Below are 26,930 nucleotides of genomic sequence, written 5' to 3'. Positions count from 1 at the left end.
CCTTTCTGAAACTGACCCGTTTATTTCCAATCTCTATTTTCTGTTCATTAACCAATCCTCAATCCATGCAAATATATTGCCTCAATCCTATGAGCCTTAATCTTGTGTGGCATCTTATCAAAGGCCTTCTAAAAATCCAAATATATGACATTCACTGGTTTCCTCTTATCTGCCCTGCTGGTTACACCCTCAAAAAACTCTAATAGATTTGTCAAATACAATTTCCCTTTCATAAAACCATGTTGACTCTGCCTGATCATATTGTGATTTTTCAAGTGCCCAGTTATCACTTCATTAATAATAGATTCTAGCATTTCCCCTACTACTGACGTCGGGCAAACTGGTCTGTAGTTCTCTGCTTTCTCTCTCCTTCCTTTCTTGAACAGGGACCGTTCTAGAATCTAGGGAATTCTAAAAGATCAAAACCAATGCATCAACTATCTCTGAAGCCACTTCTTAAAATCTTAGGATGTAAGCCATCAGGTCCAGAGGATTTGTCGGCTTTCAATCCCACTAATTTCTCCAGTACTATTGCTTTTCTAATATTAATACTTTAAGTTATTTGTTCTCATTTGACACTTGGTTCTCCATTGTTATTCTTTGTGTCTTCTACTGTGAAGACATATAAAATATTTGCTTAACGTCTCTGCCATTTCCTTTTTACACATTACGATTTATCCTGTTTCTGCCTCTAAAGGACCCACATTTACCTTTGCTAATCTCTTCCTTTTACATACTCAGAGACGTTCTTACGATCTGTTTTTATATTTCTTGCTAATTTACTTGCTAATAATATTCAATTTTCTTCCTTTCTATCAATTTTATTTTGGTTGCCTTTTGCTGATTTTTAAAACCCTCCCAATCCTCAGGCTTAATACTGTCTTTGGCAAGATTGTTAAACTGTTTGTTTAATCTAATACAACCCTTAGTGCCTCTAATTCACCATGGTTATATCGCTTTTCCAGTGGCGTTTTTATTCCTGAAAAGAATGTATATTTGTTGTGAATTAGAAATTATTTCTTTAAATGCTTGCCATCATATCTTTTAATCTAATTTCTCAGTCTAACTTAGCCAACTCACCCCTCATAACTCTGTAACTGGCTTTGTATAAATTTAAGACTCTAATTAGGGACTTAACTACATCACTCTTAAAATCAGTATGAAATTCTATATTACGATCTCTCTTCAAAGATTCCTTTGTTATAGGATTACAGCAGGGGGACACAATCATAAAATTGGCCATTCAGGAGTGAAGTCAGGAAGTAATTTTTCACACAAAGGTTCACACAAATCGGAAACTCTTTCCCACTGGGGCAATTGGAGCTTACAAGACAGAGATTGATAGATTTTTATCGGGTAAGGGTGTGGAATGATATGGAGCAAAGGTGGGTGAATGGAGTTGAGGTACAGATCAGCCATGATATAACTAAATGATGGTACAGGCTACAGGAGCTGAATGGCCCACACCAGTTCCTATGTTCACACAATCTGAAGCTGCAATATTTACTCTAGTTGTTTAAATACTGAGAAATTTGGACTGCCGTTTTACTTGGTCTATCAGTCTATCTGACTGGAAAATCATGAAGGTCTGGAAATGAAAGCTGAGAGAGGCTGAAAGTGTGGCACAGCAAGCGAAATACAAATTGAATGAAGGGGACTGAATGGTGTGTGGTGTGGTGCAACAGTCTTGGTCAGATCTGAGGATGCTCCTCGCCAGTTGGCTTAAGCCATGCCACCAAATCCAGGGCTAAGGAAGGAGGCTGGGAGGTGCAGTCACTCTCATTCATTTCCTGGACTCAGTTTCAGTGGCCTTGCAGCAGATTCCTGTTTGCCTGCTGTGTTGGCCAGAGACCAATAAATGGAGACCAGGAAGAGTAGAAGTGATTGAAATGTTCCAAATAATAGCCCGGAGCCTGGAAATGATGCTGTTCAATGGGCGACTCTCTCTCTGTCTCTCTGCTTGGCCTTGGACTTTTCCTGTCAAGAATTTGGTCCTCAAAATCAAACATTTAAGGGCTGTGATTGTTCTTTTTTATGGACAAGGAAATTTTGTTTTGAACATGAAGTATTTTCTGTGTTCTGGGCTTGTTTGTGTATTATGAAGTGGTCAGTTCCCAGTGAGTGAAATTTGAGATGCCTTACGTGCTCCATGCCCACGTGGGGCTCTCCCTGCGCTCCGCTAGACGTTCACTGATAGTCAGGGCACTCAGAGATAACCACACTTTGTGCTTCTATTGACTGATAACTGATTGTTGTTGTACTCTTTGATCAATTCAGGAAACTGTGATAAATTCATAGGAATAAATCACAAGGGAATTCAGAAATAAAAACGGAAAATGGACAGCCTCTAGCACATGAAGTTGCCTTTTTCATTATGATTTGACAATCTCTGAATGTTGTCTGGCATGCTTTGGATTTCCAGCATTTGCCATTTTTATTTCCAATTTCCAGCATTTGGAGCCTTTTCCGTGTGATTTGATCTGCAGAAATGTTCATAGAATCTTACAGCACAGCTGGAGGCCATTCGGCCCATCATATCTGTGCCAGCTCTTTGAAAGGGCTATACATTTAGTCCTATTCCTCTGCTCATTCCCCATAGCCCTGCAATTTTTTCCTTTTCAAGTATTTATCGAATTCTGTTCTGAAATTTATTGTTAAACTTGTTTCCAGCACCCTTTCAGTTGGTGTAGTCCAGATCAGAACTCGCTGCGCAAAATAAATAGTAAATTCTCATCTTTCCTCCCATTCTTTTGCCAATTGTCTTCAATTTGTGTCATTTTGTTACTGGCCTTTCTGCCACTAGAAAAAGTTTCTCCCTATCTACTCTATCAAAGCCATTCATAATTTTGAATCTATTGAATCTCCCTTAACTTTCTCTGCTCCAAGAAGAAAAATTCCAACTTCTCTAATCTCTGCACATAACTCAAGTCCTTCATCCCTGGTACCATCCTGGTAAATCTCTTCCGCGCCCTCTGCAAGGTTTTGACACCCTTTCCGAAGTGTGGTGCTGAGAATTGGGCACAATACTCCAGTGAAGACCTAACCAGTGATTTTTTTCCTTTGCAAGTATCTATCCACTTCTGTTTGGAAAGTTACTGTTGAAAGTGTTTGCATCGCCCTTTCGTTGTTTTAAGTCTCATTTCATGGCAGGTTTCCTGGGATCGCTGTGCACAGCTCTGTTTGCATCCTACGCTGTGCAGCGCAAACCCGTGGTGGAGTGGGGAAGGGAGATGTTAAAGGTTGTCGGTTTGGCTGAGACCTACTGTAGGAAAACCATTCGCCACATGTCAGGTAGGGCATTACTGTGTGAGGTGGATGGGGGAATAACAGAAACTTCCAGCATCAAAAGCGTCTAAATTGAAGATACATTTTTGTGGGACAGATCCCATGAAATGTTTCTGTGGATTGTCCTGCTTCTAGTGTGTGAAATTTGAAGTGAATTTCCAGGATGTGAATATGATGTGCAGACTTTCCATCAGTTCAAGCCACATTCTCAACAACAACTAGCTTTTATAAATTTAACACAGGAAAATGACCCAATGTGTTTCACAGGAGTGTTATCAACAAAGATTGAGACCGAGCCAAAGAAGTTATTAAGGGGGCTGGCTAAACACCTGGTCAAAGAGGTAGGTTATAAAATAGGGCTTAAAGAAGGAAGAAGGAGCAGAGAGATTTAGGGAGGAATTCCAAAGCTTAGGACTTCGGCAGCTGAAGACACAACTGCCACCGGTGGAGTGTGGGAAAGTGGGAATGCACAAGAGGTCAGAATTAGATGAATATAGAGTCCTTGGTGACTTGTAAGACTGAATGAGGTTACAGAGGTAGGAAGTGGAAAAGTTCCAGAAGGATTTGAATGCAAAGATGACAATTTTAAAATAGGTTAGCGAGCACAGAGGCATTGTGGGTTGTTGTGGGTTAGCGAGCACGGGGTGTTGGGTGAATGGGACTTGGTGCAGGTTAGGACATAGACAGCAGAGTTTTGAATGAGTTTAAGTTTACAGAGGGCACAATGGAGGCCAGCCAGGAGAATAGCCGAGATGAGGTTTTCAGCAGCAAATGTGTTGAGGCAGGGGCAGAGACCAGCGATATTATGGAGGTGGAATTGGCAGTCTTAACGATGGACAGAATATGGGGTCAGAAGCACAAGTCGTGGCCAAATATGACATCCAGTTTGTGAGCAATCAGTTTCAGCCCCCGACAGTGGTCAGGAAGACGGATGAAACTGGTGGAAAAGAAACAGTGTTTGTGGCGGGGACTAGCTGTTCGACAAGCAGGCTGATAACACAGGAACCTGGAGGAGTCGAGAGAGGTGGTGGTGAAGTAGAGTTGGGTGTCATCAGCGTACATGTGGAAATTGATGCTGTGCTTTTGAATGATGTCGTCGAGGGGCAGCCTGTAGATGGGAAATAGGAGGGGCCAAGGATAGATCCTAGGGGCACACCAGAGGTAACAGTGCAAGACTTGGAAGAGAAGCCATTGCAGGTTATTCTCTGGCTAGAACTGGGTAGATAAGAATGAAACCAGGTGAGAGAAGTCCCACCCAGCTGGACAACAGTAGAGAAGCGTTGCAGGAGGATGGTGTAGTCAACCGTGTCAAAGGGTGCAGACAGGTGGAGAAGGACAAGGAAAAATAGTTTACCTTTGTCACAATCACATAGGATGTCATTTGTTACTTTGATAAGGTCAGTTTTAGTGCTGTGGCAGGGGTGGAAATCTAATTGGAGGGAGTCAAACGTGGAGTTTCGGCAAAGATGGGAACAGATTTGGGAGGTGACAACACATTCAAGGAGCTGGGAGAGAAAGAGATGTTGGAAATGGAGCTATAGTTTGCAAGGACAGAGGATTGAAGGTTATTTGTGGGAGAGTTAGTTGCATGATGACAGCAGATTTTGAAAGGGAGGGGACAGTACCTGAGGAGAGAGAACTGTTAACAATATTAGCTAACATGGGGGCCAGGAAGGGAAGTTGAGATTAGTGGGAATAGGGTGGAGGGAGCAGGAGGTGGGTCTCATGGACAAGATGAGCTCAGAGAGTAGATGAGGGGAGGTAGGAGATAAACTAGAGAAAGTTCAGGGCTAGGGAAGGGGGAACCTAAGAGGAAGTCTGGTTCAGTGGACTAGGGGAAGGGTGGGAAGCAACAATGGCACTTGTTGGAGGTGAGGGTGGAGTGGGCAAGAGTGGTGTTTATGAAGCAGTTTGTGGTGGGGAAAGAAGCTGGGGGTTATCTTTGCATTCCGGCATGTTCCTTGAATAATGAGCAATTTTGACAGAGGAGAGCAGGACACTATATGACCCTATGTGCTTTATATGGTCCAGCCACATCAGATGATGAACCAGTTGTCCATAACTGGAATTAAGGGAGTGAAGATGGTAGCCAGACCACAGCAATGACCAGGGTGAGAGAGAGAAACGGTTTTGCTCGGGCTAAAGGCATCGGAGGTGGATGTGTGGGAATGGTTGAACAGATCAACAGCTACAGAAATGTTGTGGTGAATGGAGGACCAAAGGTTGTAGGTAACTTGGAGCAGTGTTGAAGACGTGGTGGAAAGGAAAAATGGATGCGGGATAAATTAGGAAGTGATCAGAGACAGGGGAGCTTATCTGTGATTGAGATGATGGAAATAGAGAGACCACATGAGATGGCAAGGTTGAGATGGTGACTGTGATTATGGAGGGAAAGGTTAAGTGAGTACAGGAGGGCAGTTAATTGAGAGGAGAGAGAGCAAGTGGACTAGAGATGGAGGTTAAAATCATCATGGATGAGGCATCAGAGTGCAGAGGCAGAGCCAAAGAAAGAGGGGCGGATGTATTGGTGAGAAACTCAAGCTGAGGCTTGGGAGTGTGCTAGAGTGATAGAACGAGGTGAGCTGCTCCAACAATGAGGAGGCACCAGAGGAGTTGGGGGACAGACCACTGTGCGATTTGGTGATAAGAGCCACAACATTACCATGGTAGTTTGGGTGGGGGCAAGTGATGGAAGGTAGATTAAGACAGTAGAGGGGAAGGTGGCATCACCAAAGACAAGGTCTGGAGACAATGGAAATATCTACAATTATGTCATAGCATACAAGTCAAGGGTGGCAAGGGCCTTGCTCACAAATGAATGAATATTCTGGAGTGAGATGTGGAGAGAGGCAGTGATAGCTGATCCGCTCGCTGGCTGGATCCACAGAGTCAGCTCTAGGAGGGGTGAGCAGGAATGGAAGGTGGTTGACAAGAGTAGCCCCCAGCTAGCGCCGAGAGAGGAGGGCGGGGCATATTGGGGTCGCAGCTTGGAAGGAAGCAACGACGAGTGCCTCAATCAGGCCCTTCGGAGGATGCCAAATTCTTAATTAATTCACAATGAAAAAAAACTCCACTGCAGTAGGCACCTGAGGCCTGGCCTAGCTGTTCTTCACCTTGTTCCAGTGGCCTATCGCAGGCCAAGGCCAGGGAGCCCAGCTAAAGGATACAATATTGCCTGACCCTGAAAAATCTATCATCAACTGTCAATCTGGAATGCAATTTGAACCATTAACAAAGCTTAAAGTCAATACTATAAGTATAAAATATGAGTAAAAAGTAAGTGCATTGTTCAGCTTACTCCTGAAATGGAGAATGATGGTAGCATCAAACTGGCCCAAGTGGCGATTGTCTCACATTGATGCTGGCAGAGACTTTTACTGTTTCATTTCAATGTCCTATGTGGTGACAAGGGACAGTGTGCCCCACCCTTCCCTGCACAGGGGCAGATGCTGCAATTTACCCCTAATGGAAAGAAGATGCAAATGCCAGGGAGTACTCTCATGGATCTTGTAACAGCTAGCCATTGAGCAGTGAGAGACCTAGAATAGAGGTCAAACCCCAGATCTCAGTCTGAGGCCTAATACAACCTCCTTACGAGAGGCCTAGGAGAGATGTACAGCCTCAAGATGAGAGGGTTAGGATAGATGTACAGCCTCTGTACAAGAGGCATAGGATAGATGTATTCGACCTCCTCTTAGGAGGGCAGTGGGGGAGCACTTTGGGACAAGTGACCATAACTCTATTAGCTTCAAGATAGTTATGGAAAAGGATAGGACTGGTCCTCAAGTTGAAGTCCTAAATTAGGGGAATGCTAATTTCGATGGCATTAGACAGTAACTCTCAAAACTTGAACAGGAGAGGCTGTTTACAGGTAAAGGGACATCTGGCAAGTGGGAGGCTTTTAAAAGTGAGATAGGAAGAGTTCAGGGCCGGCATGTTCCTGTTAGATGGAAGGGCAAGGCTGGCAAGTTTAGGGAACCTTGGTTGACGAGGGATATTGAGGGTCTGGTCAGGACAAAGAAGGAGGCATATGTCAGGTATAGGCAGCTGGGATCGAGGGTGTCCCGCGAGGAGTATAGGGGATGTAGGACTACACTAAAGAAGGAAATTAGGAGGGCAAAAAGGAGCCATGAAATTTTTCTGGCAGATAAGATAAAGGAGAATCCTAAAAGATTCTATAAGTATATTCAGAGTAAAAGGGTAGCTAGGGAGAGAGAAGGTCCCCTTAAGGATCAGTGTGGTAATGTATGTGTGGAGCCATGGGAAATGGGCGAGGTCTTAAATTAATATTTCACATCCGTATTTACCGTGGAGAAGGTCATGGAAGCAAGTGAGTTCAAGGGAGGGAACACTGATATCCTGGAGCATTTCGACATTACAAAGGAGGAGGTGTTGGAGGTTTTGAAGCGCATTAAGGTGGATAAATCCCCAGGGCCTGACCAGGTGTATCCTAGGATGCTATGGGAAGCAAGGAAGGAGGTTGCTGGGGCCCTGGCAGAGATTTTTGTATCATCATTAGCCACGGGTGAGGTACCGGAAGACTGGAGGATAGCTAATGTTGTGCCTTTATTTAAGAAGGGCAGCAGGGATCAGCCAGGGAACTACAGGCCAGTGAGCCTTACATCAGTGGTGGGAAAGTTATTGGAAGGGATTCTGAGAGACAGGATTTATATGCATTTGGAAAGGCATGGTCTGATTAGGGATAGTCAGCATGGCTTTGTGTGTGGGAAATCATGTCTCACGAATTTGATTGAGTTTTTCAAGGAGGTGACCAAGAGGATTGACGAGGGCAGAGCAATGGACGTTGTCTATATGGACTTTAGCAATGCCTTTGACAAGGTCCTGCATGGTAGGCTGGTCCAGAAGGTTCGAACACATGGGATCCAGGGTGAGCTAGCAAATTGGATACAAAATTGGCTTGATGATAGGAGGCAGAGGGTGGTAGTGGAGGGTTGTTTTTCAGATTGGAGGCTGGTGACCAGTGGTGTGCCGCAGGGGTCGGTGCTGGGCCCTCTGTTGTTTGTCATATATATTAATGACTTGGATGTGAATGTAAGGGGCATGATTAGTAAGTTTGTAGATGACACCAAAATTGGTGGTATAGTGGACAGTGAAGAAGGTTGTCTAAGGTTACAACAGGAAATAGATCAACTGGGAAAGTAGGCAAGGGATTGACAAATGGAATTTAACGCAGACAAGTGTGAACTGATGCATTTTGGGAAATTAAACCAGGGCAGGACATATACAGTGAATGGCAGGGCCCTGGGGAGTGTTGTTGAGCAGGGAGACCTTGGGGTGCAAGTACATAGTTCCCTGAAAGTGGCAACACAGGTAGACAGGGTGGTGAAGAAGGCGTATGGCATGCTTGCCTTCATCGGCCGAGGCATTGAGTACAAGAGTTGGGACGTCATGTTACAGTTGTACATAACGTTGGTTAGGCCGCATTCGGAGTACTGTGTGCAGTTCTGGTTGCCGCACTACAGGAAAGATGTGATTAAGCTAGAGAGGGTGCAGAAAAGAGTCACAAGGATGTTGCCTGGTTTGGAGGGCTTGAGTTATAAAGAGAGATTGGATAGGCTGGGTCTGTTTTCCCTGGAACGAAGGAGGCTGAGAGGGGACATGATAGAGGTATATAAAATTATGAGAGGCATAGATAGGGTAGATAGCCAGAGTCTGTTTCCCATAGTAGGGGTGACTAAAACTAGAGGGCATAGATTTAAGGTGAGAGGGAGGAGGTTTAAAGGGGATCAAAGGGGTAAATTTTTCACACAAAGAATAGTGGGTATCTGGAATGAGCTGCCTGAGGAGGTGGTGGAGGCAGGAACAGTAGCGACATTTAAGAGGCATCTGGACAGGTTCTTGAATGAGCAAGGCATAGAGGGATATAGAATTAATGCAGGCAGGTGGGATTAGTATAGATCGGCATTATGGTCGGCATGGACGCGGTGGGCCGAAGGGCCTGTTTCTATGCTATACAACTCTATGACGCTATGTACAGCCTCTGTACGAGAGGCCTAGAATAGATGTACACCCTTCGTACGAGAGGCGAGGATAGATATACCGTCTCTGTATGAGAGGCTAGGATAGATGTACAGCCTCGATAGGGGAAGCCTAAGATACATCCCCAGCTTCAGTAGAGGAGGAATCAAGAAAAGAAAATACAATAAGAAAAATAATTGTCTTTGTTTAATAGTTAAGTAGCATCATGAAATTGCTTTTAAGAATGGTCTCAATAAGATGCACCTTTTGTCTTAGAATACCAAGAAAATTGGTTTTATTTTGGAACTAAATGGCAGTTGTATTTGGAAGAAAGAGGAATTGCACAGGAAGGGCAGAACACACCAATATTTCCAATCAACTACGATGCAGCGAAAAGAGATCAGGTCAGTGCATTCAGTTCATATTTCTGAATTTAAACTTTCAATTTTGAAACCCTGCATGGCTAATTTCAATTGTTTGGGTGCCAACAGGGGGCAGGTCTACCCACCAGCAGGGCATCATGCCAAAATGTGGGCTTGCTTCCCACCATTCCAGATATATAAGAGTGTGCCTGAGATTGCACCCTCTGACTGGCTGTGTACTGGGTGCTGAGACTACTGGAGATGCCCACTGCAGTAGGTTGACCCCGCATTGTAGGGACCAGGGATAGAGTATTACTTCAATGTCACAGTGTCAAAAGGTAGTTCAAGAGAGCTTAAACCTCAAAAAGCTTAAAGTGGAAAGGCATTTGTATGAGGCGAGGCAATGATACCCTTCTCTCATTATACATCTGTATATGTAGGAACCTCACCAGTGTGACACCAGGAAGGCCAAGGTTGGTTGCTTTGATCTCTGTGCTCTAGAATGGCCAGGGTTGGTTTCATTTGGTGTCTCTGTTCTGGATTCATTGGAGTTAGCTGGTTTGTGACTGTTTTCTGGCCTATTGGAGTTAGTTGGTTTGGTGACTGTTTTCTGGCCTATTGGAGTTAGTTGGTTTGGTGACTGTTTTATGGCCTATTGGGGTTAGTTCGTTTGGTGACTGTTTTCTGGCCTATTGGAGTTAGTTCGTTTGGTGACTGTTTTCTGGCCTATTGGAGTTAGTTGGTTTGGTGACTGTTTTCTGGCCTATTGGAGTTAGTTGGTTTGGGGACTGTTTTCTGGCCTATTGGAGTTAGTTGGTTTGGTGACTGTTTTCTGGCCTATTGGAGTTAGCTGGTTTGTGACTGTTTTCTGGCCTATTGGGGTTAGTTCGTTTGGTGACTGTTTTCTGGCCTATTGGAGTTAGTTGGTTTGGTGACTGTTTTCTGGCCTATTGGAGTTAGTTGGTTTGGGGACTGTTTTCTGGCCTATTGGAGTTAGTTGGTTTGGTGACTGTTTTCTGGCCTATTGGAGTTAGTTGGTTTGGTGACTGTTTTCTGGCCTATTGGAGTTAGTTGGTTTGGGGACTGTTTTCTGGCCTATTGGAGTTAGTTGGTTTGGGGACTGTTTTCTGGTCTATTGGAGTTAGTCGGTTTGGTGTCTGTTTTCTGGCAAGAAAGAACAAAGAACAAAGAACAGTACAGCACAGGAACAGGTCATTCAGCCCTCCAAGCCTGCGCCGATCTTGATGCCCGTCTAAACTAAAACCTTCTGCACTTCCGGGTCCATATCCCTCTTTTCCCATCCTATTCATGTATTTGTCAAGATGCCTCTTAAACGTCACTGTCGTACCTGCTTCCACCACCTCCCCCAGCAGCAAGTTCCAGGCACTCACCACCCTCTGTGTAAAAACTTGCCTCGCACATCCCTTCTAAACTTTGCCCCTCACACCTTAAACCTATGTCCCCTTGTAACTGACTCTTCCACCCTGGGAAAAATCTTCTGACTATCCACTCTGTTCATGCCACTCATAACATTGTAAACCTCTATCATGTCGCCCCTCCACCTCCGTCGTTCCAGTGAAAACAACCCGAGTTTATCCAACCTCTCCTCATAGCTAATACCCTCCAGACCAGGAAACATCCTGGTAAACTGGAGGCTGTGTTGGATTTGGTGCTTGGCAACGAACCAGGCCAGGAGGCAGATCTCTCGGTGGGAGAGTATTTCGGTGATAGTGATCATAACTCCCTGACCTGTACTATAGTCATGGAGAGGGACAGGAGCAGACGGGATGGGAAAATATTTAATTGGGGGAGGGGGAATTACAATGCTATTAGGCAGGAACTGGAGAGCATAAAGTGGGAACAGATATTCTCAGGGAAATGCACGACAGAAATGTGGAGGTTGTTTAGGGAGCACTTGCTGCGACTGCTGGATAGGTTTATCCCGATGAGGCAAGGAAGGGATGGTAAGGTGAAGGAACCTTGGATGACATTAGATGTGGAACATCTAATCAAGAGGAAGAAGGAAGCTTACTTAAGGTTGAGGAAGCAAGGATCAGACAGGGCTCTAGAGGGTTACAAGGTAGCCAGGAAGGAACTGAAGAATGGACTTAGGAGAGCTAGAAGTGGACATAAAAAAGTCTTGGCGGGTAGGATTAAGGAAAATCCCAAGGCATTCTACAATTATGTGAGGAACAAGAGGATGGCCAGAGTGAGGATAGGGCCGATCAGGGATAGTGGAGGGAACTTGTTCCTGGAGTCGGAGGAGGTAGGGGAGGTCCTAAATGAATACTTTGCTTCATTATTCACCAGTGAGAGGGACCTGGTCGTTTGTGAGGACAGCGTGAAACAGGCTGATATGCTGGAACAGGTTGATGTTAAGAGGGAGGATGTGCTGGAAATTTTGAAAGACATGAGGACAGATAAGTCCCTGGGGCCAGATGGGATATACCCAAGGTTATTACGGGAAGCGAGGGAAGAGATTGCCGCACCTTTGGCGATGATCTTTGCGTCCTCACTGTCCACTGGATTAGTACCAGATGATTGGAGGGTGGCAAATGTTATTCCCTTGTTCAAGAAAGGGAATAGGGATAACCCTGGGAATTATAGACCAGTCAGTCTTACGTCGGTGGTGGGCAAATTATTGGAGAGGATTCTGAGAGACAGGATTTATAATTATTTGGAAAAGCATAGTTTGATTAGAGACAGTCAGCATGGCTTTGTGAGGGGCAGGTCATGCCTCACAAGCCTTATTGAATTCTTTGAAGATGTGACAAAACACGTTGATGAAGGAAGAGCAGTGGATGTGGTGTATATGGATTTTAGCAAGGCATTTGATAAGGTTCCCCATGGTAGGCTCATTCAGAAAGTAGGAGGCATGGGATACAGGGAAAGTTGTCTGTCTGGATACAGAATTGGCTGTCCCATAGAAGACAGAGGGTGGTAGTAGATGGAAAGTATTCAGCCTGGAGCTCGGTGACCAGTGGTGTTCCGCAGGGATCTGTTCTGGGACCTCTGCTCTTTGATTTTTATAAATGACTTGGATGAGGAAGTGGAAGGCTGGGTTAGCAAGTTTGCCGATGACACGAAGGTTGCTGGAGTTGTGGATAGTGTGGAAGGCTGTTGTAGGTTGCAACGGGACATTGACAGGATGCAGAGCTGGGCTGAGAAGTGGCAGATGGAGTTCAACCTGGAAAAGTGTGAAGTGATTCATTTTGGAAGGTCGAATTTGAATGCAGAATACAGGCTTAAAGACAGGATTCTTGGTAATGTGGAGGAACAGAGGGATCTTGGGGTCCATGTCCATAGATCGCTCAAAGTTACCACCCAAGTTGATAGGGTTTTTAAGAAAGCATATGGTGTGTTGGCTTTCATTAACAGGGGAATTGAGTTTAAGAGCCTCGAGGTTATGCTGCAGCTCTATAAGGCCCTGGTTAGACCACACTTGGAATATTGTGTTCAGTTCTGGTCGCCTCATTATAGGAAGGATGTGGAAGCTTTAGAGAAGGTGCAGAGGAGATTTACCAGGATGCTGCCTGGACTGGAGGGCATGTCTTATGAAGAAAGGTTGAGGGAGCTAGGGCTTTTCCCATTGGAGCGAAGAAGGATGAGAGGTGACTTGATAGAGGGGTACAAGATGATGAGAGGCATAGATAGAGTGGATAGCCAGAGACTTTTTCCCAGGGTGGAAAGGGCTATCACCAGGGGGCATAATTTTAAGGTGATTGGAGGAAGGTTTCGGGGAGATATCAGAGGTAGGTTCTTTACACAGAGAGTGGTGGGTGCGTGGAATGCACTGCCAGCGGTGGTAGTAGAAGCAGATACATTAGGGACATTTAAGCGACTCTTGGATAGGTACATGGATGATAGTAGAATGAAGGGTATGTAGGTAGTTTGATCTTAGAGTAGGTTAAAGGTTCGGCACAACATCATGGGCTAAAGGGCCTGTACTGTGCTGTACTGTTCTATGTTCTTTGTAAACCTCTTCTGTACCCTCTCCAAAGCCTCCATATCCTTCTGGTAGTGTGGCGACCAGAATTGTACGCAATATTCCAAGTGTGGCCTAACTAAGGTTCTGTACAGCTGCAGCATGACTTGCCAATTTTTATACTCTATGCCCCGACCGATGAAGGCAAGTATGCCGTATGCCTTCTTGACTACCTTATCCACCTGCGTTGCCACTTTCAGTGATCTGTGGACCTGTACGCCCAGATCTCTCTGCCTGTCAATACTCCTACGGGTTCTGCCATTTTCTGTATACTTCCCACCTGTATTAAACCTTCCAAAATGCATTACCTCACATTTGTCCGGATTAAAGTCCATCTACCATTTCTCCGCCCAAGTCTCCAACCGATCTGTATCCTGCTGTATCCTCTGACAATCCTCATATTTGGGTTAGTTGGTTTGGTGTCTGTTTTCTGGCCTATTGGAGTTAGTTCGTTTGGTGACAGTTTTCTGGCCTATTGGGGTTAGTTGGTTTGGTGTCTGTTTTCTGGCCTACTGGGGTTTGTTGGTTTGGTGACTGTTTTCTGGCCTATTGGAGTTAGTTGGTTTGGTGTCTTTTTTCTGCCTATTGGAGTTAGTTGGTTTGGTCACTGTTTTCTGGCCTATTGGGATTAGTTGGTTTGGTGTCTTTTTTCTGGCCTATAGGGGTTAGTTGGTTTGGTGACTGTTTTCTGGCCTATTGGGGTTAGTTGGTTTGGTGTCTGTTTTCTGGCCTATTGGGGTTAGTTGGTTTGGTGACTTTTTTCTGGCCGATTGGGGTTAGTTGGTTTGGTGACTTTTCTAGCCGATTGGGGTTAGTTGGTTTGGTGACTGTTTTCTGCCTATTGGGGTTAGTTGGTTTGATGTCTGTTTTCTGGCCTATTGGAGTTAGTTGGTTTGGTGTCTTTTTTCTGGCCTATTGGGGTTAGTTGGTTTGGTGACTGTTTTCTGCCTATTGGGGTTAGTTGGTTTGGTGACTGTTTTCTGGCCTATTGGGGTTAGTTGGTTTGGTGTCTTTTTTCTGGGCTATTGGGGTTAGTTGGTTTGGTGACTGTTTTCTGCCTATTGGGGTTAGTTGGTTTGGTGACTGTTTTCTGCCTATTGGGGTTAGTTGGTTTGGTGTCATTTTTCTGGCCAATTGGGGTTAGTTGGTTTGGTCACTGTTTTCTGGCCTATTGGGATTATTTGGTTTGGTGTCTTTTTTCTGGCCTATTGGTGTTAGTTGGTTTGGTGACTGTTTTCTGCCTATGGGGGTTAGTTGGTTTGGTGTCTTTTTTCTGGCCTATTGGGGTTAGTTAGTTTGGTGTCTGTTTTCTGGCCTATTGGAGTTCGTTGGTTTGGTGACTGTTTTCTGGCCTATTGGGGTTAGTTGGTTTGGTGACTGTTTTCTGGCCTATGGAGTTAGTTGGTTTGGTGTCTTTTTCTGGCCTATTGGGGTTAGTTGGTTTGGTGTCTTTTTTCTGGCCTATTGGGGTTAGTTGGTTGGTTTAGTGACTGTTTTCTAGCCTATTGGGGTTAGTTGGTTTGGTGACTGTTTTCTGGTCTATTGGAGTTAGTTGGTTTGGTGACTGTTTTCTGGTCTATTGGGTTTGGTTGGTTTGGTGACTGTTTTCTGGCCTATTGGAGTTAGTTGGTTTGGTGACTGTTTTCTGGTCTATTGGGGTTAATTGGTTTGGTGACTGTTTTCTGGTCTATTGGGGTTAATTGGTTTGGTGACTGTTTTCTGGCCTATTGGGGTTAGTTGGTTTGGTGACTTTTTTCTGGCCGATTGGGGTTAGTTGGTTTGGTGACTGTTTTCTGCCTATTGGGGTTAGTTGGTTTGGTGACTTTTTTCTGGCCGATTGGGGTTAGTTGGTTTGGTGACTGTTTTCTGCCTATTGGGGTTAGTTGGTTTGGTGACTTTTTTCTGGCCGATTGGGGTTAGTTGGTTTGGTGACTGTTTTCTGCCTATTGGGGTTAGTTGGTTTGATGTCTGTTTTCTGGCCTATTGGAGTTAGTTGGTTTGGTGTCTGTTTTCTGGCCTATTGGGGTTAGTTGGTTTGGTGACTTTTTTCTGGCCGATTGGGGTTAGTTGGTTTGGTGACTGTTTTCTGCCTATTGGGGTTAGTTGGTTTGGTGACTTTTTTCTGGCCGATTGGGGTTAGTTGGTTTGGTGACTGTTTTCTGCCTATTGGGGTTAGTTGGTTTGGTGACTTTTTTCTGGCCGATTGGGGTTAGTTGGTTTGGTGACTGTTTTCTGCCTATTGGGGTTAGTTGGTTTGATGTCTGTTTTCTGGCCTATTGGAGTTAGTTGGTTTGGTGTCTGTTTTCTGGCCTATTGGGGTTAGTTGGTTTGGTGACTTTTTTCTGGCCGATTGGGGTTAGTTGGTTTGGTGACTGTTTTCTGCCTATTGGGGTTAGTTGGTTTGATGTCTGTTTTCTGGCCTATTGGAGTTAGTTGGTTTGGTGTCTTTTTTCTGGCCTATTGGGGTTAGTTGGTTTGGTGACTGTTTTCTGCCTATTGGGGTTAGTTGGTTTGATGTCTGTTTTCTGGCCTATTGGAGTTAGTTGGTTTGGTGTCTTTTTTCTGGCCTATTGGGGTTAGTTGGTTTGGTGACTGTTTTCTGCCTATTGGGGTTAGTTGGTTTGGTGACTGTTTTCTGGCCTATTGGGGTTAGTTGGTTTGGTGTCTTTTTTCTGGGCTATTGGGGTTAGTTGGTTTGGTGACTGTTTTCTGCTTATTGGGGTTAGTTGGTTTGGTGTCATTTTTCTGGCCAATTGGGGTTAGTTGGTTTGGTCACTGTTTTCTGGCCTATTGGGATTATTTGGTTTGGTGTTTTTTTTCTGGCCTATTGGTGTTAGTTGGTTTGGTGACTGTTTTCTGCCTATGGGGGTTAGTTGGTTTGGTGTCTTTTTTCTGGCCTTTTGGGGTTAGTTAGTTTGGTGACTGTTTTCTGGCCTATTGGAGTTCGTTGGTTTGGTGACTGTTTTCTGGCCTATTGGGGTTAGTTGGTTTGGTGACTGTTTTCTGGCCTATGGAGTTAGTTGGTTTGGTGTCTTTTTCTGGCCTATTGGGGTTAGTTGGTTTGGTGTCTTTTTTCTGGCCTATTGGGGTTAGTTGGTTGGTTTAGTGACTGTTTTCTAGCCTATTGGGGTTAGTTGGTTTGGTGACTGTTTTCTGGTCTATTGGAGTTATTTGGTTTGGTGACTGTTTTCTGGTCTATTGGGTTTGGTTGGTTTGGTGACTGTTTTCTGGCCTATTGGAGTTAGTTGGTTTGGTGACTGTTTTCTGGTCTATTGGGGTTAATTGGTTTGGTGACTGTTTTCTGGTCTATTGGGGTTAATTGGTTTGGTGACTGTTTTCTGGTCTATTGGGGTTAATTGGTTTGGTGACTGTTTTCTGGCCTATTGGAGTTAGTTGGTTTGGTGTCTGTTTTCTGGCCTATTGGAGTTAGTTGCTTTGGTGCCTTTTTTCTGGACAGTCAGGAGAGTTTGGATTGATATCTATTCTCTGATTAGTGGGGGTCAGTTGGGTTGGAGTTTGAGCACCGGGACAGCCATGGATAGTTGATATGGTACCTGTGCTCTGGGAATGTCGGTGATGATTCTTTGGATATCTGGGTTCTGAGCTGATAAGGTTTTATTTATTTGGAATCTGGTGTGTGTGGGGTGGTCGAATTTCTATCTGTGCTCCATAAGAACATAAGGAACAGATGGTGGAGGTTGCGGGTTAGGAAAATGCTGTCAAAGGAGCCTTCGTGTGTTGCTGCAGTGCATCTTGTAGATGGTACTCACTGCTATCACTGTGCGTCGGTGGTGGGGGGAGTGAATGTTCATGGATGTGGTGCCAATCAAGCAGGCAGCTTTGTCTTGGATGGTGTTGAGCTTCCTGAGTGTTGTTGGAACTGCACCCATCCAGGCAACTGGAGAGTATTCCATCACACTCCTGGCTTGTGCCTTGTAGATGGTGGACAGGCATTGGGGAGTCAGGAGATGAGTTACTCACTGTAGAATTCCCAGCCTCTGACCTGCTCTTGTAGCCACGGTATTTATATGGCTACTCCAGTTCAGTTTCTGGTCAATGGTAATGCCCAGGATGTTGATAGTGGGGGATTCAATGATGGTAATGCCATTGAATGTCAATGGGAGATAGTTAGATTCTCTCTTGTTTGAGATGGACATTGCCTGGCATTTGTGTGGCGTGAGTGTTACTTGTTACTTATCAGCCCAAGCCTGAATGTTGTCCAGGTCTTGCTGCATTTCTACACGGACTGCTTCAGTATTTGAGGAGATGCAATCATCCCCACTTCTGACCTTATGATGGAGGGAAGGTCATTGATGAAGCAGCTGAAGATGGTTTGGCCTAGGACACTACCCTGAGGAACTCCTGCAGTGATGACCTGGAGCTGAGATGATTGACCTCCAACAACCACAACCATCTTCCTTTGCGCTAGGTATGATTCCAACCAGTAGGGAGTTTTCCCCCGATTCCCATTGACCTCAATTTTGCTGGGGCTCCTTGACGCCATACTTGGTCAAATACTGCCTTGATGTCAAGGGCAGTCACTCACAGCTCAGCTTGGGAATTCAGCTCTTTTGTTCATTTTTGGGCCAAAGCTGTAATGAGGTCAAGAGCAGAACAGTCCTAAGGAACCCAAACTGAACATCGAGGAGCAGATGGGCAGATTGGATTTGTCCTGCTTTTTGTGGGCAGGACATACCTGGCCAGTGTTGTAGCTGTGCTGGAACTGCTTGGCTAGGGGCACAGCTAGTTCTGGAGCACAAGTCTTCAGTACTATAGCCAGGATGTTATCAGGGCCTATAGCTTTTACAGTATCCAGCGAATTGAACTGTCTGAAGACTGGCATCTGTGATGCTGGGGGCTTCAGGAGGAGGCTGAGATGGATCATCCACTCAATACTTCTGGCTGAAGATGGGTGCAAATGCTTCAGCCTTGTCTTTTGCACTGATGTGCTGGGCTCCACCATCATTGAGGATGGGAATATTTGTGGAGCCACATCCTCCTGTTAGTTGTTTAATTGTCCACCACCATTCACGGCTGGATGTGGCAGGACTGCAAAGCTTAGATCTGATCCGTTGGTTATGGGATTACTTAGCTCTGTCTATTGCATGCAGCTTATGCTGTTTGGCACGCAAGTAGTCCTGGGTTGTAGTTTCACGAGGTTGACACCTCATTTTGAGGTATGCCTGGTGCAGCTCCTGGCATGCCCTCCTGCACTCTTCATTGAACCAGGGTTGGTGCCCTGGCTTGATGGTAATGGTAGAGTGGGGGAATATGCCGGGCCATGAGGTTACAGATTGTGGTTAAATACAATTCTGCTGCTGCTGATGGCCCACAGCGCCTCATGGATGCCCAGTTTTGAGCTGCTACATTTGTTCTGAATCTATCCCATTTAGCACAGTGGTAGTGCCACACAACACAATGGAGATCCACAATGAAGATGGGACCTCATCTCCACGAGGACTGTGTTATGGTCACTCCTACCAATACTGTCATGGACAGATGCATCTGCGACAGGCAGATTGGTAAGGACGAGGTCAAGTAGGTGTTTCCCTCCTGTTGGTTCCCTCACCACCTGCCGCAGACCCAGTCTAGCAGCTATGTCCTTTAGGACTCAGCCAGCTCAGTCAGCAGTGTTGCTACCGAGCCTCTCTTGGTGATGGACATTGAAGTCCCCCACCCAGAGTACATTCTGTGCCCTTGCTACACTCAGTGCTTCTTCCAATTGGTGTTCAACATGGAGGAGTACTGACTCATCAGCCGATGAGGGTTGGGGCAGGGTGGGTGGTGCAGTACGTGGTGAACAGCAGCAGGTTTCCCTGCCAATGTTTGAGGACATTCCCAGGGCAACTCCCTCCCGATGTATACCACTGTCTGGTGGGTCTGTCCTGCCGGTGGGACAGGACATACCCAGGGATGGTGATGGAGGTGTCAGGGACATTGTCTGTAAGGTATGATTCTGTGAGTATGACTATGTCAGGCTGTTGTCTGACTAGTCTGTGGGACAGCTCTCCCAATTGTGGCACAAGCCCCCAGAAGTTAGTGAGGAGGACTTTGCAGGGTCAACTGGGTAGGATGCGCCTTTGTCATTTCCAAAGCCGACATTCATGCTGGGTGGTCCGTTCGAGTTTATTCTTATTGCAGTTTTTCAAAGTAGTTTGATACAACTGAGTGGTTTGCTAGGCCATTTGAGAGGACAGTTAAGACCCACAATTGCTGTGGGTCTGGAGTCACATGTGCTGCAGCGGTTCAAGATGCCAGACCATGTAAGGACAGCAGATTTCCTTCCCTAAAGGGCATTAGTGAACCAGATGGGTTTTTACAGCAAGCTTCATGACTATTATTACCGATATAAGCTTTTTATTCTACATATATTTAATTCACGGAGTTTAAGTTCCTCAGCTCTGGTGATGGGATTTGAACTCATGCCTCTGGATCACTAGTCCAGTCACATAATTATGTTATGATCATCTCCAAAATACATTTCATGAACTCAGCCTCCAAGCTACTTTTGCTGATTTGGTTTGCCTTGACTATATGAATATTAAAGTCCCCCACCATATTACAATACGCTTGTTACGTACTCCTCTAATTTCCTGATTTATACTCTATTCAACACTATGATTAATGTTAGGCGGCCTTTTTTTTGTTCATTCAAGGGATGTGGGCGTTGCTGGCTAGACCAGCATTTATTGCAATCCCTAATTTCCCTGAGAAGGTGGTGGTGAGCTGCCTTCTTGAACCGCTGCAGTCCATTTGGGGTAGGTACACCCACAGTGCTGTTAGGAAGGGAGTTCCAGGATTTTGACCCAGTGACAGTGAAGGAACAGCGATATAGTTCCAAGTCAGGATGGTGTGTGACTTGGGGGGGAACTTGCAGATGGTGGTGTTCCCATGCATTTGCTGCCCTTGCCCTTCTAATTGGTAGAGGTCGTGGGTTTGGAAGGTGCTGTTTAAGGAGCCTTGGTGCGTTGTAGATAGTACACACTGCTGCCACTGTGCGTCAGTGGTGGAGGGAGTGAATGTTTGTGGAGTGGTGCCAATCAAGTGAGCTGCTTTGTCCTGGATGGTGTCGAGCTTCTTGAGTATTGTTGGAGCTGCACCCATCCAGGCAAGTGGAAAGTATTCCATTGCACTCCTAACTTGTGCCTTGTAGATGGTGGACAAACTTTGGGGGGTCAGGAGGTGAGTTACTCGCCGCAGGATTCCTATCCTCTGACCTGCTCTTGTAGTCACAGTATTTATATGGCTGCTTCAGTCCCCCACCCAGAGTACATTCTGCACCTTGCCACCCTCAGTGCTTCCTCCAACTGGTATTCAACATGGAGGAGTACTGATTCATCAGCTGAGGGAGGGCGGTAGGTGGTAATCAGCAGGAGGATTCCTTTCCCATGTTTGACCTGATGCCATGAGACTTCATGGGCTCCGGAGCTGATGTGTACTCCAAGAGCAACTCCCTCCCGAATGTATACCACTGTGCCGCCACCTCTGCTGGGTCTGTCCTGCCGGTGGGACAGGAGATAGCCGGGGATGTTGATGGTGGTATCTGGGACATTGTCTGTAAGGTATGATTCCGTGAGTATGACTATGTCAGGCTGTTGCTTGACTAGACTCTGGGACAGCTCTCCCAACTTTGGCACAAGCCCCCAGATGTTCATAAGGAGGACTTTGCAGGGTCAACAGGGCTGGGTTTGCTGTTGTCGTTTCCGGTACCTAAGTCGATGCCAGCTAGTCCATTTGGTTTCATTCAACTGTAAACTAATCTCACCAGTCTTTTCTGCCCTTTATTATGTCATAACTCCACCCATAGTGATTCTACATCCTCATTTTCTGGGCTAACATCCTTTCACCCTACAGTTTTTCTCTCATCCTTCATTATCAGGGCTACCCCACTTCCATTTCCATTTTGTCTGTCTTTTCTAAAAGTCAAATACCTGGGAATATTTATTTCCCAAACTTGGTCATCTTGCAACCATGTCTCTGTAATGGCCACTAGATCAAACCCATTCATCTCTATTAATGAAATTACTTCATCTATCCTGCTATGAATGCTTCATGTATTCAGATCTAATGCCTTTAATTTTAACTTATTATTTTTCTCAGATGTGGCCTTAGTCAGTATTGCCCCCATTACCGTTATTGAACTCTCTGCTCTATCTTGAGACAATCTACTCGATTTTATCCAAATTGCTACTCTGCTCTGTGGTCTTGACTTTTCTCTTTAGACTTATAAATGTATCCTTCCTTCTCTAACCCTTATTAGTTTAAAGCTCTGTCTATTGCCCTAGTTATGTGATTCACCAGGACACTGGTCCCAGCCAACTCCGTTCCAACCGAACAACTACGTCTTTCTCCAGTACTGGTGCCACTGCCTCCCAAACTGCTCTTTCAGCCACACATTTAAGCCTCTGATCTATTTAACCCTATGTCAATTTGCATGGGGTCAGGTACTAATCCAGAGATTATTATTATTTATTTAGAGATACAGCACTGAAACAGGCCTTTCGGCCCACCAAGTCCGTGCTGACCAACAACCACCCATTTATACTAATCCTACATTAATCCCATATTCCCTACCACATCCCCGCCATTCTCTTACCACCTCCCTACACTAGGGGCAATTTACAATGGCCAACTTACCTTTCAACCTGCAAGTCTTTGGCTGTGCGAGGAAACAGGAGTACCTGATCGAAACCCACACGGTCACAGGGAGAACTTGCAAACTCTGCACAGGTAGTACCCAGAACTGAACTCAGGTTGCTGGAGCTGCGATGCTAACCACTGCACCACCCTCATTATCGTTGAGGTTCTGCTTTTTAATGTGTACACTAGGACGAAAAACATTGCAGCTGCTCCAACTATAATCTTCCAAAGTCCTCGCGATTCGGGAGACCATTACTTCAGATTGGAAAATTGTGCACGTCACTCTGCTATTTAAGGTGACAAAGGGAAGCCAGGGAATTATAGATCAGTTATATGTTGACAGGAAATTACTAGAGTCTATTATTAAGGATAGGCTGACTAAATACCTTGAAAATCTTTACCCAATCAGAGAGGTCATGCCTGATGAATCTGATTGAATCGTTTGAGGTGGTGGCTAAAGTAGTGAACAGGGGAATGTCTAAATGTTGTTTACATAGACTTCCGGAAGGCATTTGATAAAAGTCCTTCATCAGAGACTGTTAACTGAAGTTAAATCCATGGAATTGACGGCAAATTATTGACCTGATTAGAAAACTAGCTGAGTGGAAGGGGACAGAGAGTAGGGATAATGTGCAGTCTAATGGGAAGAATGTGACTATGGTGTCCCACAAGGATCATGTTGGGGCCTCAAACTATACACCTTATTGTGCCGATGGCACAAAATAGCTGGCACTGTAAGCAGTGTAAGTGGAAGCATAAAGAGATATTAATAGATTGAGTAAGTGGGCAAAACTGGCAAATGGATAAATAGATTTCAATGTAGGCAATTGTGAGGTCATTCACTTTGAAGCTAAAAGAAAGAACATTTTAAATGGGGAAAAGCTAGAAACAGTGGAGGTCCAAAGAGATGTGGGGCCCAGGTACACAGATCATTAAAATGTCATGAACAAGTACAGAAAATCATCAAAAGACAAGGGAAATACTGGCTTTTATGTAGAGAGGACTTGACTACAAGGGGATAGAAGTCATGCTTCATCTATATCAGAGTTGTCCAACCTTTTCATGTGATGGACCACATTATAATTTTTGTCTTACATTGGGAGCCAGTGAGACGATTTTGGAAAGATAAAGGCATTAAGATTTATTTTACCATAAATCAAAACAGCAACAAATGTACATTTTTGTGAAGAAGCTTCAAATGAGAAGACTAATTTATTGATTTACTTTCTGGTCACTATGTTGGACACTGATTTAGTGAGAAACCTGGCATTTATTTGCTTGCACACGTAGTCAACTTCTTGTAGCGATGCGGAGTATTCGGAAAGAAGTCATTCTGTCAGGAGTGAGCATGAGCACTCTCTCTCCCTCTCTTCCCCGCCCCCTCTCTCACTCTGTCCCCCTTTCTCTCTCTCTGTCCCCCTCCCTCTCACTGTCCCCCTTTATCTCTCTGCCCCCTCTCTCTCTGTTCCCTTTCTTTATCTCTCTCTCTCTCTGTCCTGCCTCTATCTCTCTGACTGTCCCCCTTTCTCTCTCTCTGTTCCTCCTTCTCTCTCTATTCCCCCTTTCTATATATCCCCCTTGCTCTCTGTCCTCCTTTCTCCCTCTGTTCCCCTTTCTTTCTTTCTCTTTTCCCCTTTTTCTCTCATGTTCTCTGTTCCCCCACACCACTTCTCCCCCCGCCCCCCCCCCCCATCTCTCTCTCTGTCTGTCTTAGAGAATGGGAATACTCAGCAGTTGAGTTCTTTTTTAAATCACAAGTCAGTTTCACAGCTGACAGTTGCTTACAGCAGCAACAGCTATTACCCAACTTCAGACGGATCTCGGGTTTTCCAGTGGGCTTTTAAAAACTCCCAAAATTGGGAAACGGCTGTTGCTGCTGTCAGCTGTGAAACTGACTTCTGATTTTTGTTTTAAAAGCCGGTCTGCTGGGCGGCACAGTGGCACAGTGGTTAGCACTGTAGCCTCACAGCTCCAGGGACCCGGGTTCAATTCTGGGTACTGCCTGTGCAGAGTTTGCAAGTTCTACCTGTGACCGCGTGGGTTTTCGCCGGGTGCTCCGGTTTCCCCCCACCGCCAAAGACTTGCAGGTGATAGGTAAATTGGCTGTTGTAAATTGCCCCTAGTGTAGGTAGGTAGTAGGGAATATGGGATTACTGTAGGGTTAGTATAAATGGGTGGTTGTTGGTTGGCACAGACTCGGTGGGCCGAAGGGCCTGTTTCAGTGCTGTATTTCTAAATAAAAATAAAATAAATAAATAAGAAGCCAGTGGGAAATTTCTCATCTCCATTCACGAACCCCTGGTGAGGATGAGGAATGGCCCAGGGTACAGTTTACACCCGCAAGCAGGATGGAAGCCTTTGGCGGGCCAGATCCTGGCCCATGGGCCATATGTTGGACAACTCTGATCTATATCGAGGCTTGGTCAGACCACAGATGGAATATTGTGAGCAGTTCTGTGCACCACACCTTAGGAAGGATATTAGCTTTGGAGGAAATGCAGCATAAATTTACCAGAATGATATCTGGACTCTAAGGATTAACTTATGGGGAGAAATGAAACAAACTAGGGTCAAATTCCTTGGAATTTAGATTAAGGGATTGATTGAAGTTCTCAAGATATTAAGGGGGGTAGATTGGGAGGAACTATTTCTGCTGTTTGGGGTGTCTAGGACTGTGGAGCAAAGTCTAAACATTAGAGTCAGACCTTTCAGGAGTGAAGTCAGGAAACGCTTTTACACACAGCCAGTGGTAGAAGTTTGGAACTCTACTCCACAAACGGCAATTGATGCTGGATCAATTGTAAATTTTAAATCTGAGATTGATAGTTTTGTTATCCAAAGGTATTATGGGATATGGGGAAAAGATATATGGAGTTAGATCACAGATCAACCATGATCTCATTGAATGGTGGAACAGGCTCGAAGGGGCGAAATGGCCTCCTCTCCTTCTTATGTTCTTAGCTCCTCAAACTCCCTCAGCAGGGCCTCATTCCCACTGTTGTTGGTTCCTATGTGGACCATGACAACTGGGTCCTTCCCCTTCTGTTCCAAGATCCTCTCCAGCTGTGAGATGTCTTCAAACCAGGCACCGCAGTCTTCGGCACTCCCAGTCGTGGCTGCACAAAACATTATCTGTTCTCCTGACTATACTGTCCCCTCATCACTACTACATTCCTTTTCACACTCCCCACTGGAATGGTCTCCTGCACCCTGGTGCTACGGTCAGCTTGCCCATCCGCCCTGCAGTCCTTGTTCTCATCCACACAGCTGGCAAGCACCTCATTCTTGTTAGTCAATGGCAAAGGCTGAAGCTCTTCCACCACTCTCGGTCCCTCACTGACTTTCAGTTACACCTTCTAGTCCCTGATCACTAACCAATAACCCAAAATGATTACACCCCTTTTTCTAATTGGTGTGAGACCAATTGTTGGAGAGCATTCATTGGATAAAGTAGCCATCAATCATTTATGAGTATCATTGTCAAACATGCACACCAAGGATAGACAAACTGCAATGAGAAGCAAGCACATCCATCTCACTGGTAGCTGTAAGTAAAACCCTGTTTTCTTAAATGCATTATGAAAACACTTCACATGCAGCACTTTCATATTATGAGTATAATAGTATTTAGATGGAGGGGAGCGTGATTACTAATCCATTTGAAAAGAGGTTCTCCAACCAAAAAGTTTGAGGACCAAGAAGGTGTAAATGGGAATGGCAGAATCATTACAAAAAGCTGCTGTCTGAAATATGAAAGCAGTGATTACTGTGTGAGATGGTTGAACTCAATGTTGAGTCTGGAAGGCTGTAAAGTGTTCTGCAAAGTAGTCACCCAATCTGCGTTTGGTCTCGACAGTGTGCAGGAGACTGCATTATGGGCAGTGAGTACAGTATATTAAATTGGAAGTATATGTAAGTCGCTGTTTCACCTGGAAGCAGTGTTTGGAGCCTTGAGCAGTGAGGAAAGAGGAGGTAAAGGGCAGGTATTGCATTTTCTATGCTTGCATGGGTAAGTGCTGTGGGGAGGAGATGAGGTATTGGGGGGTGACTGTGCAGTGGCAATGACGTCACGGACAGAATGGTCCCTTTGGAATGCTGGAATGGGAAAGGAGGAGGAAGATGTGTTTGATGGTGACATCATGGTGGTGGTGACAGAAAAGACTATCCCTGAGCACAGCTTCCAAACCGATGAACCCTGAAACTCTGAGCACAGATAACTACCCAACAAACACTCTACATTCCCAGAGTAGAGATAGCAATCCAGCCAATCCTAACCATCCCAGAACACAGATACCAAACTGACCATCTCTGACCATCACAGAGCACAGATAACAAACCAACTAAGCCCAACATTTCCCGAGCATAGACATAAAACCAAGTATCCTGACAGTCCCAAAGCAAGGACTCTAAACCAACCAGCCCTGACCATAGTGGGGCACAGATACCCAACTGACGACTCTGGACTATAATAGATCAGAGATACAAAATCAGCAACCCCCACTCTCCTGGTGGGTAGATACCAAACCAATGAAGTGTGACCATCACATGGCATATACCAAACCAAACAACCCTGATCCTCCCAGAGTGCAGACATCAAACCAATCAATAGCAAACATCCCAGAACACAGACATCCAATGAATCAGCCATGACCATCCCAGAGAAGACACCAAACCAGCCA

General features: G+C 45.2%; 1 protein-coding gene across 2 annotated transcripts in view; it reads left to right on the top strand.

Annotated features, from left to right (window-relative positions):
- The window catches only part of adprhl1 (ADP-ribosylhydrolase like 1), a 108,283-nt gene that overhangs the window by 76,422 nt on the left and 4,931 nt on the right, over window positions 1-26,930 (top strand). For both annotated transcript variants that reach the window (XM_068039843.1, XM_068039842.1), the window contains 2 exons: window positions 3,151-3,291; window positions 9,541-9,668. In XM_068039843.1, the coding sequence (XP_067895944.1) occupies window positions 3,151-3,291; window positions 9,541-9,668 (269 nt within the window). The remainder of the gene's footprint in view (window positions 1-3,150; window positions 3,292-9,540; window positions 9,669-26,930) is intronic.

The sequence above is a fragment of the Heterodontus francisci genome, chromosome 10 (assembly GCF_036365525.1).
Source record: "Heterodontus francisci isolate sHetFra1 chromosome 10, sHetFra1.hap1, whole genome shotgun sequence".
NCBI classification, from domain to species: domain Eukaryota; kingdom Metazoa; phylum Chordata; class Chondrichthyes; order Heterodontiformes; family Heterodontidae; genus Heterodontus; species Heterodontus francisci.
The sequence above is the reverse complement of the archived record's forward strand: the minus strand, read 5'-3'. Positions and strand labels throughout refer to the sequence as shown.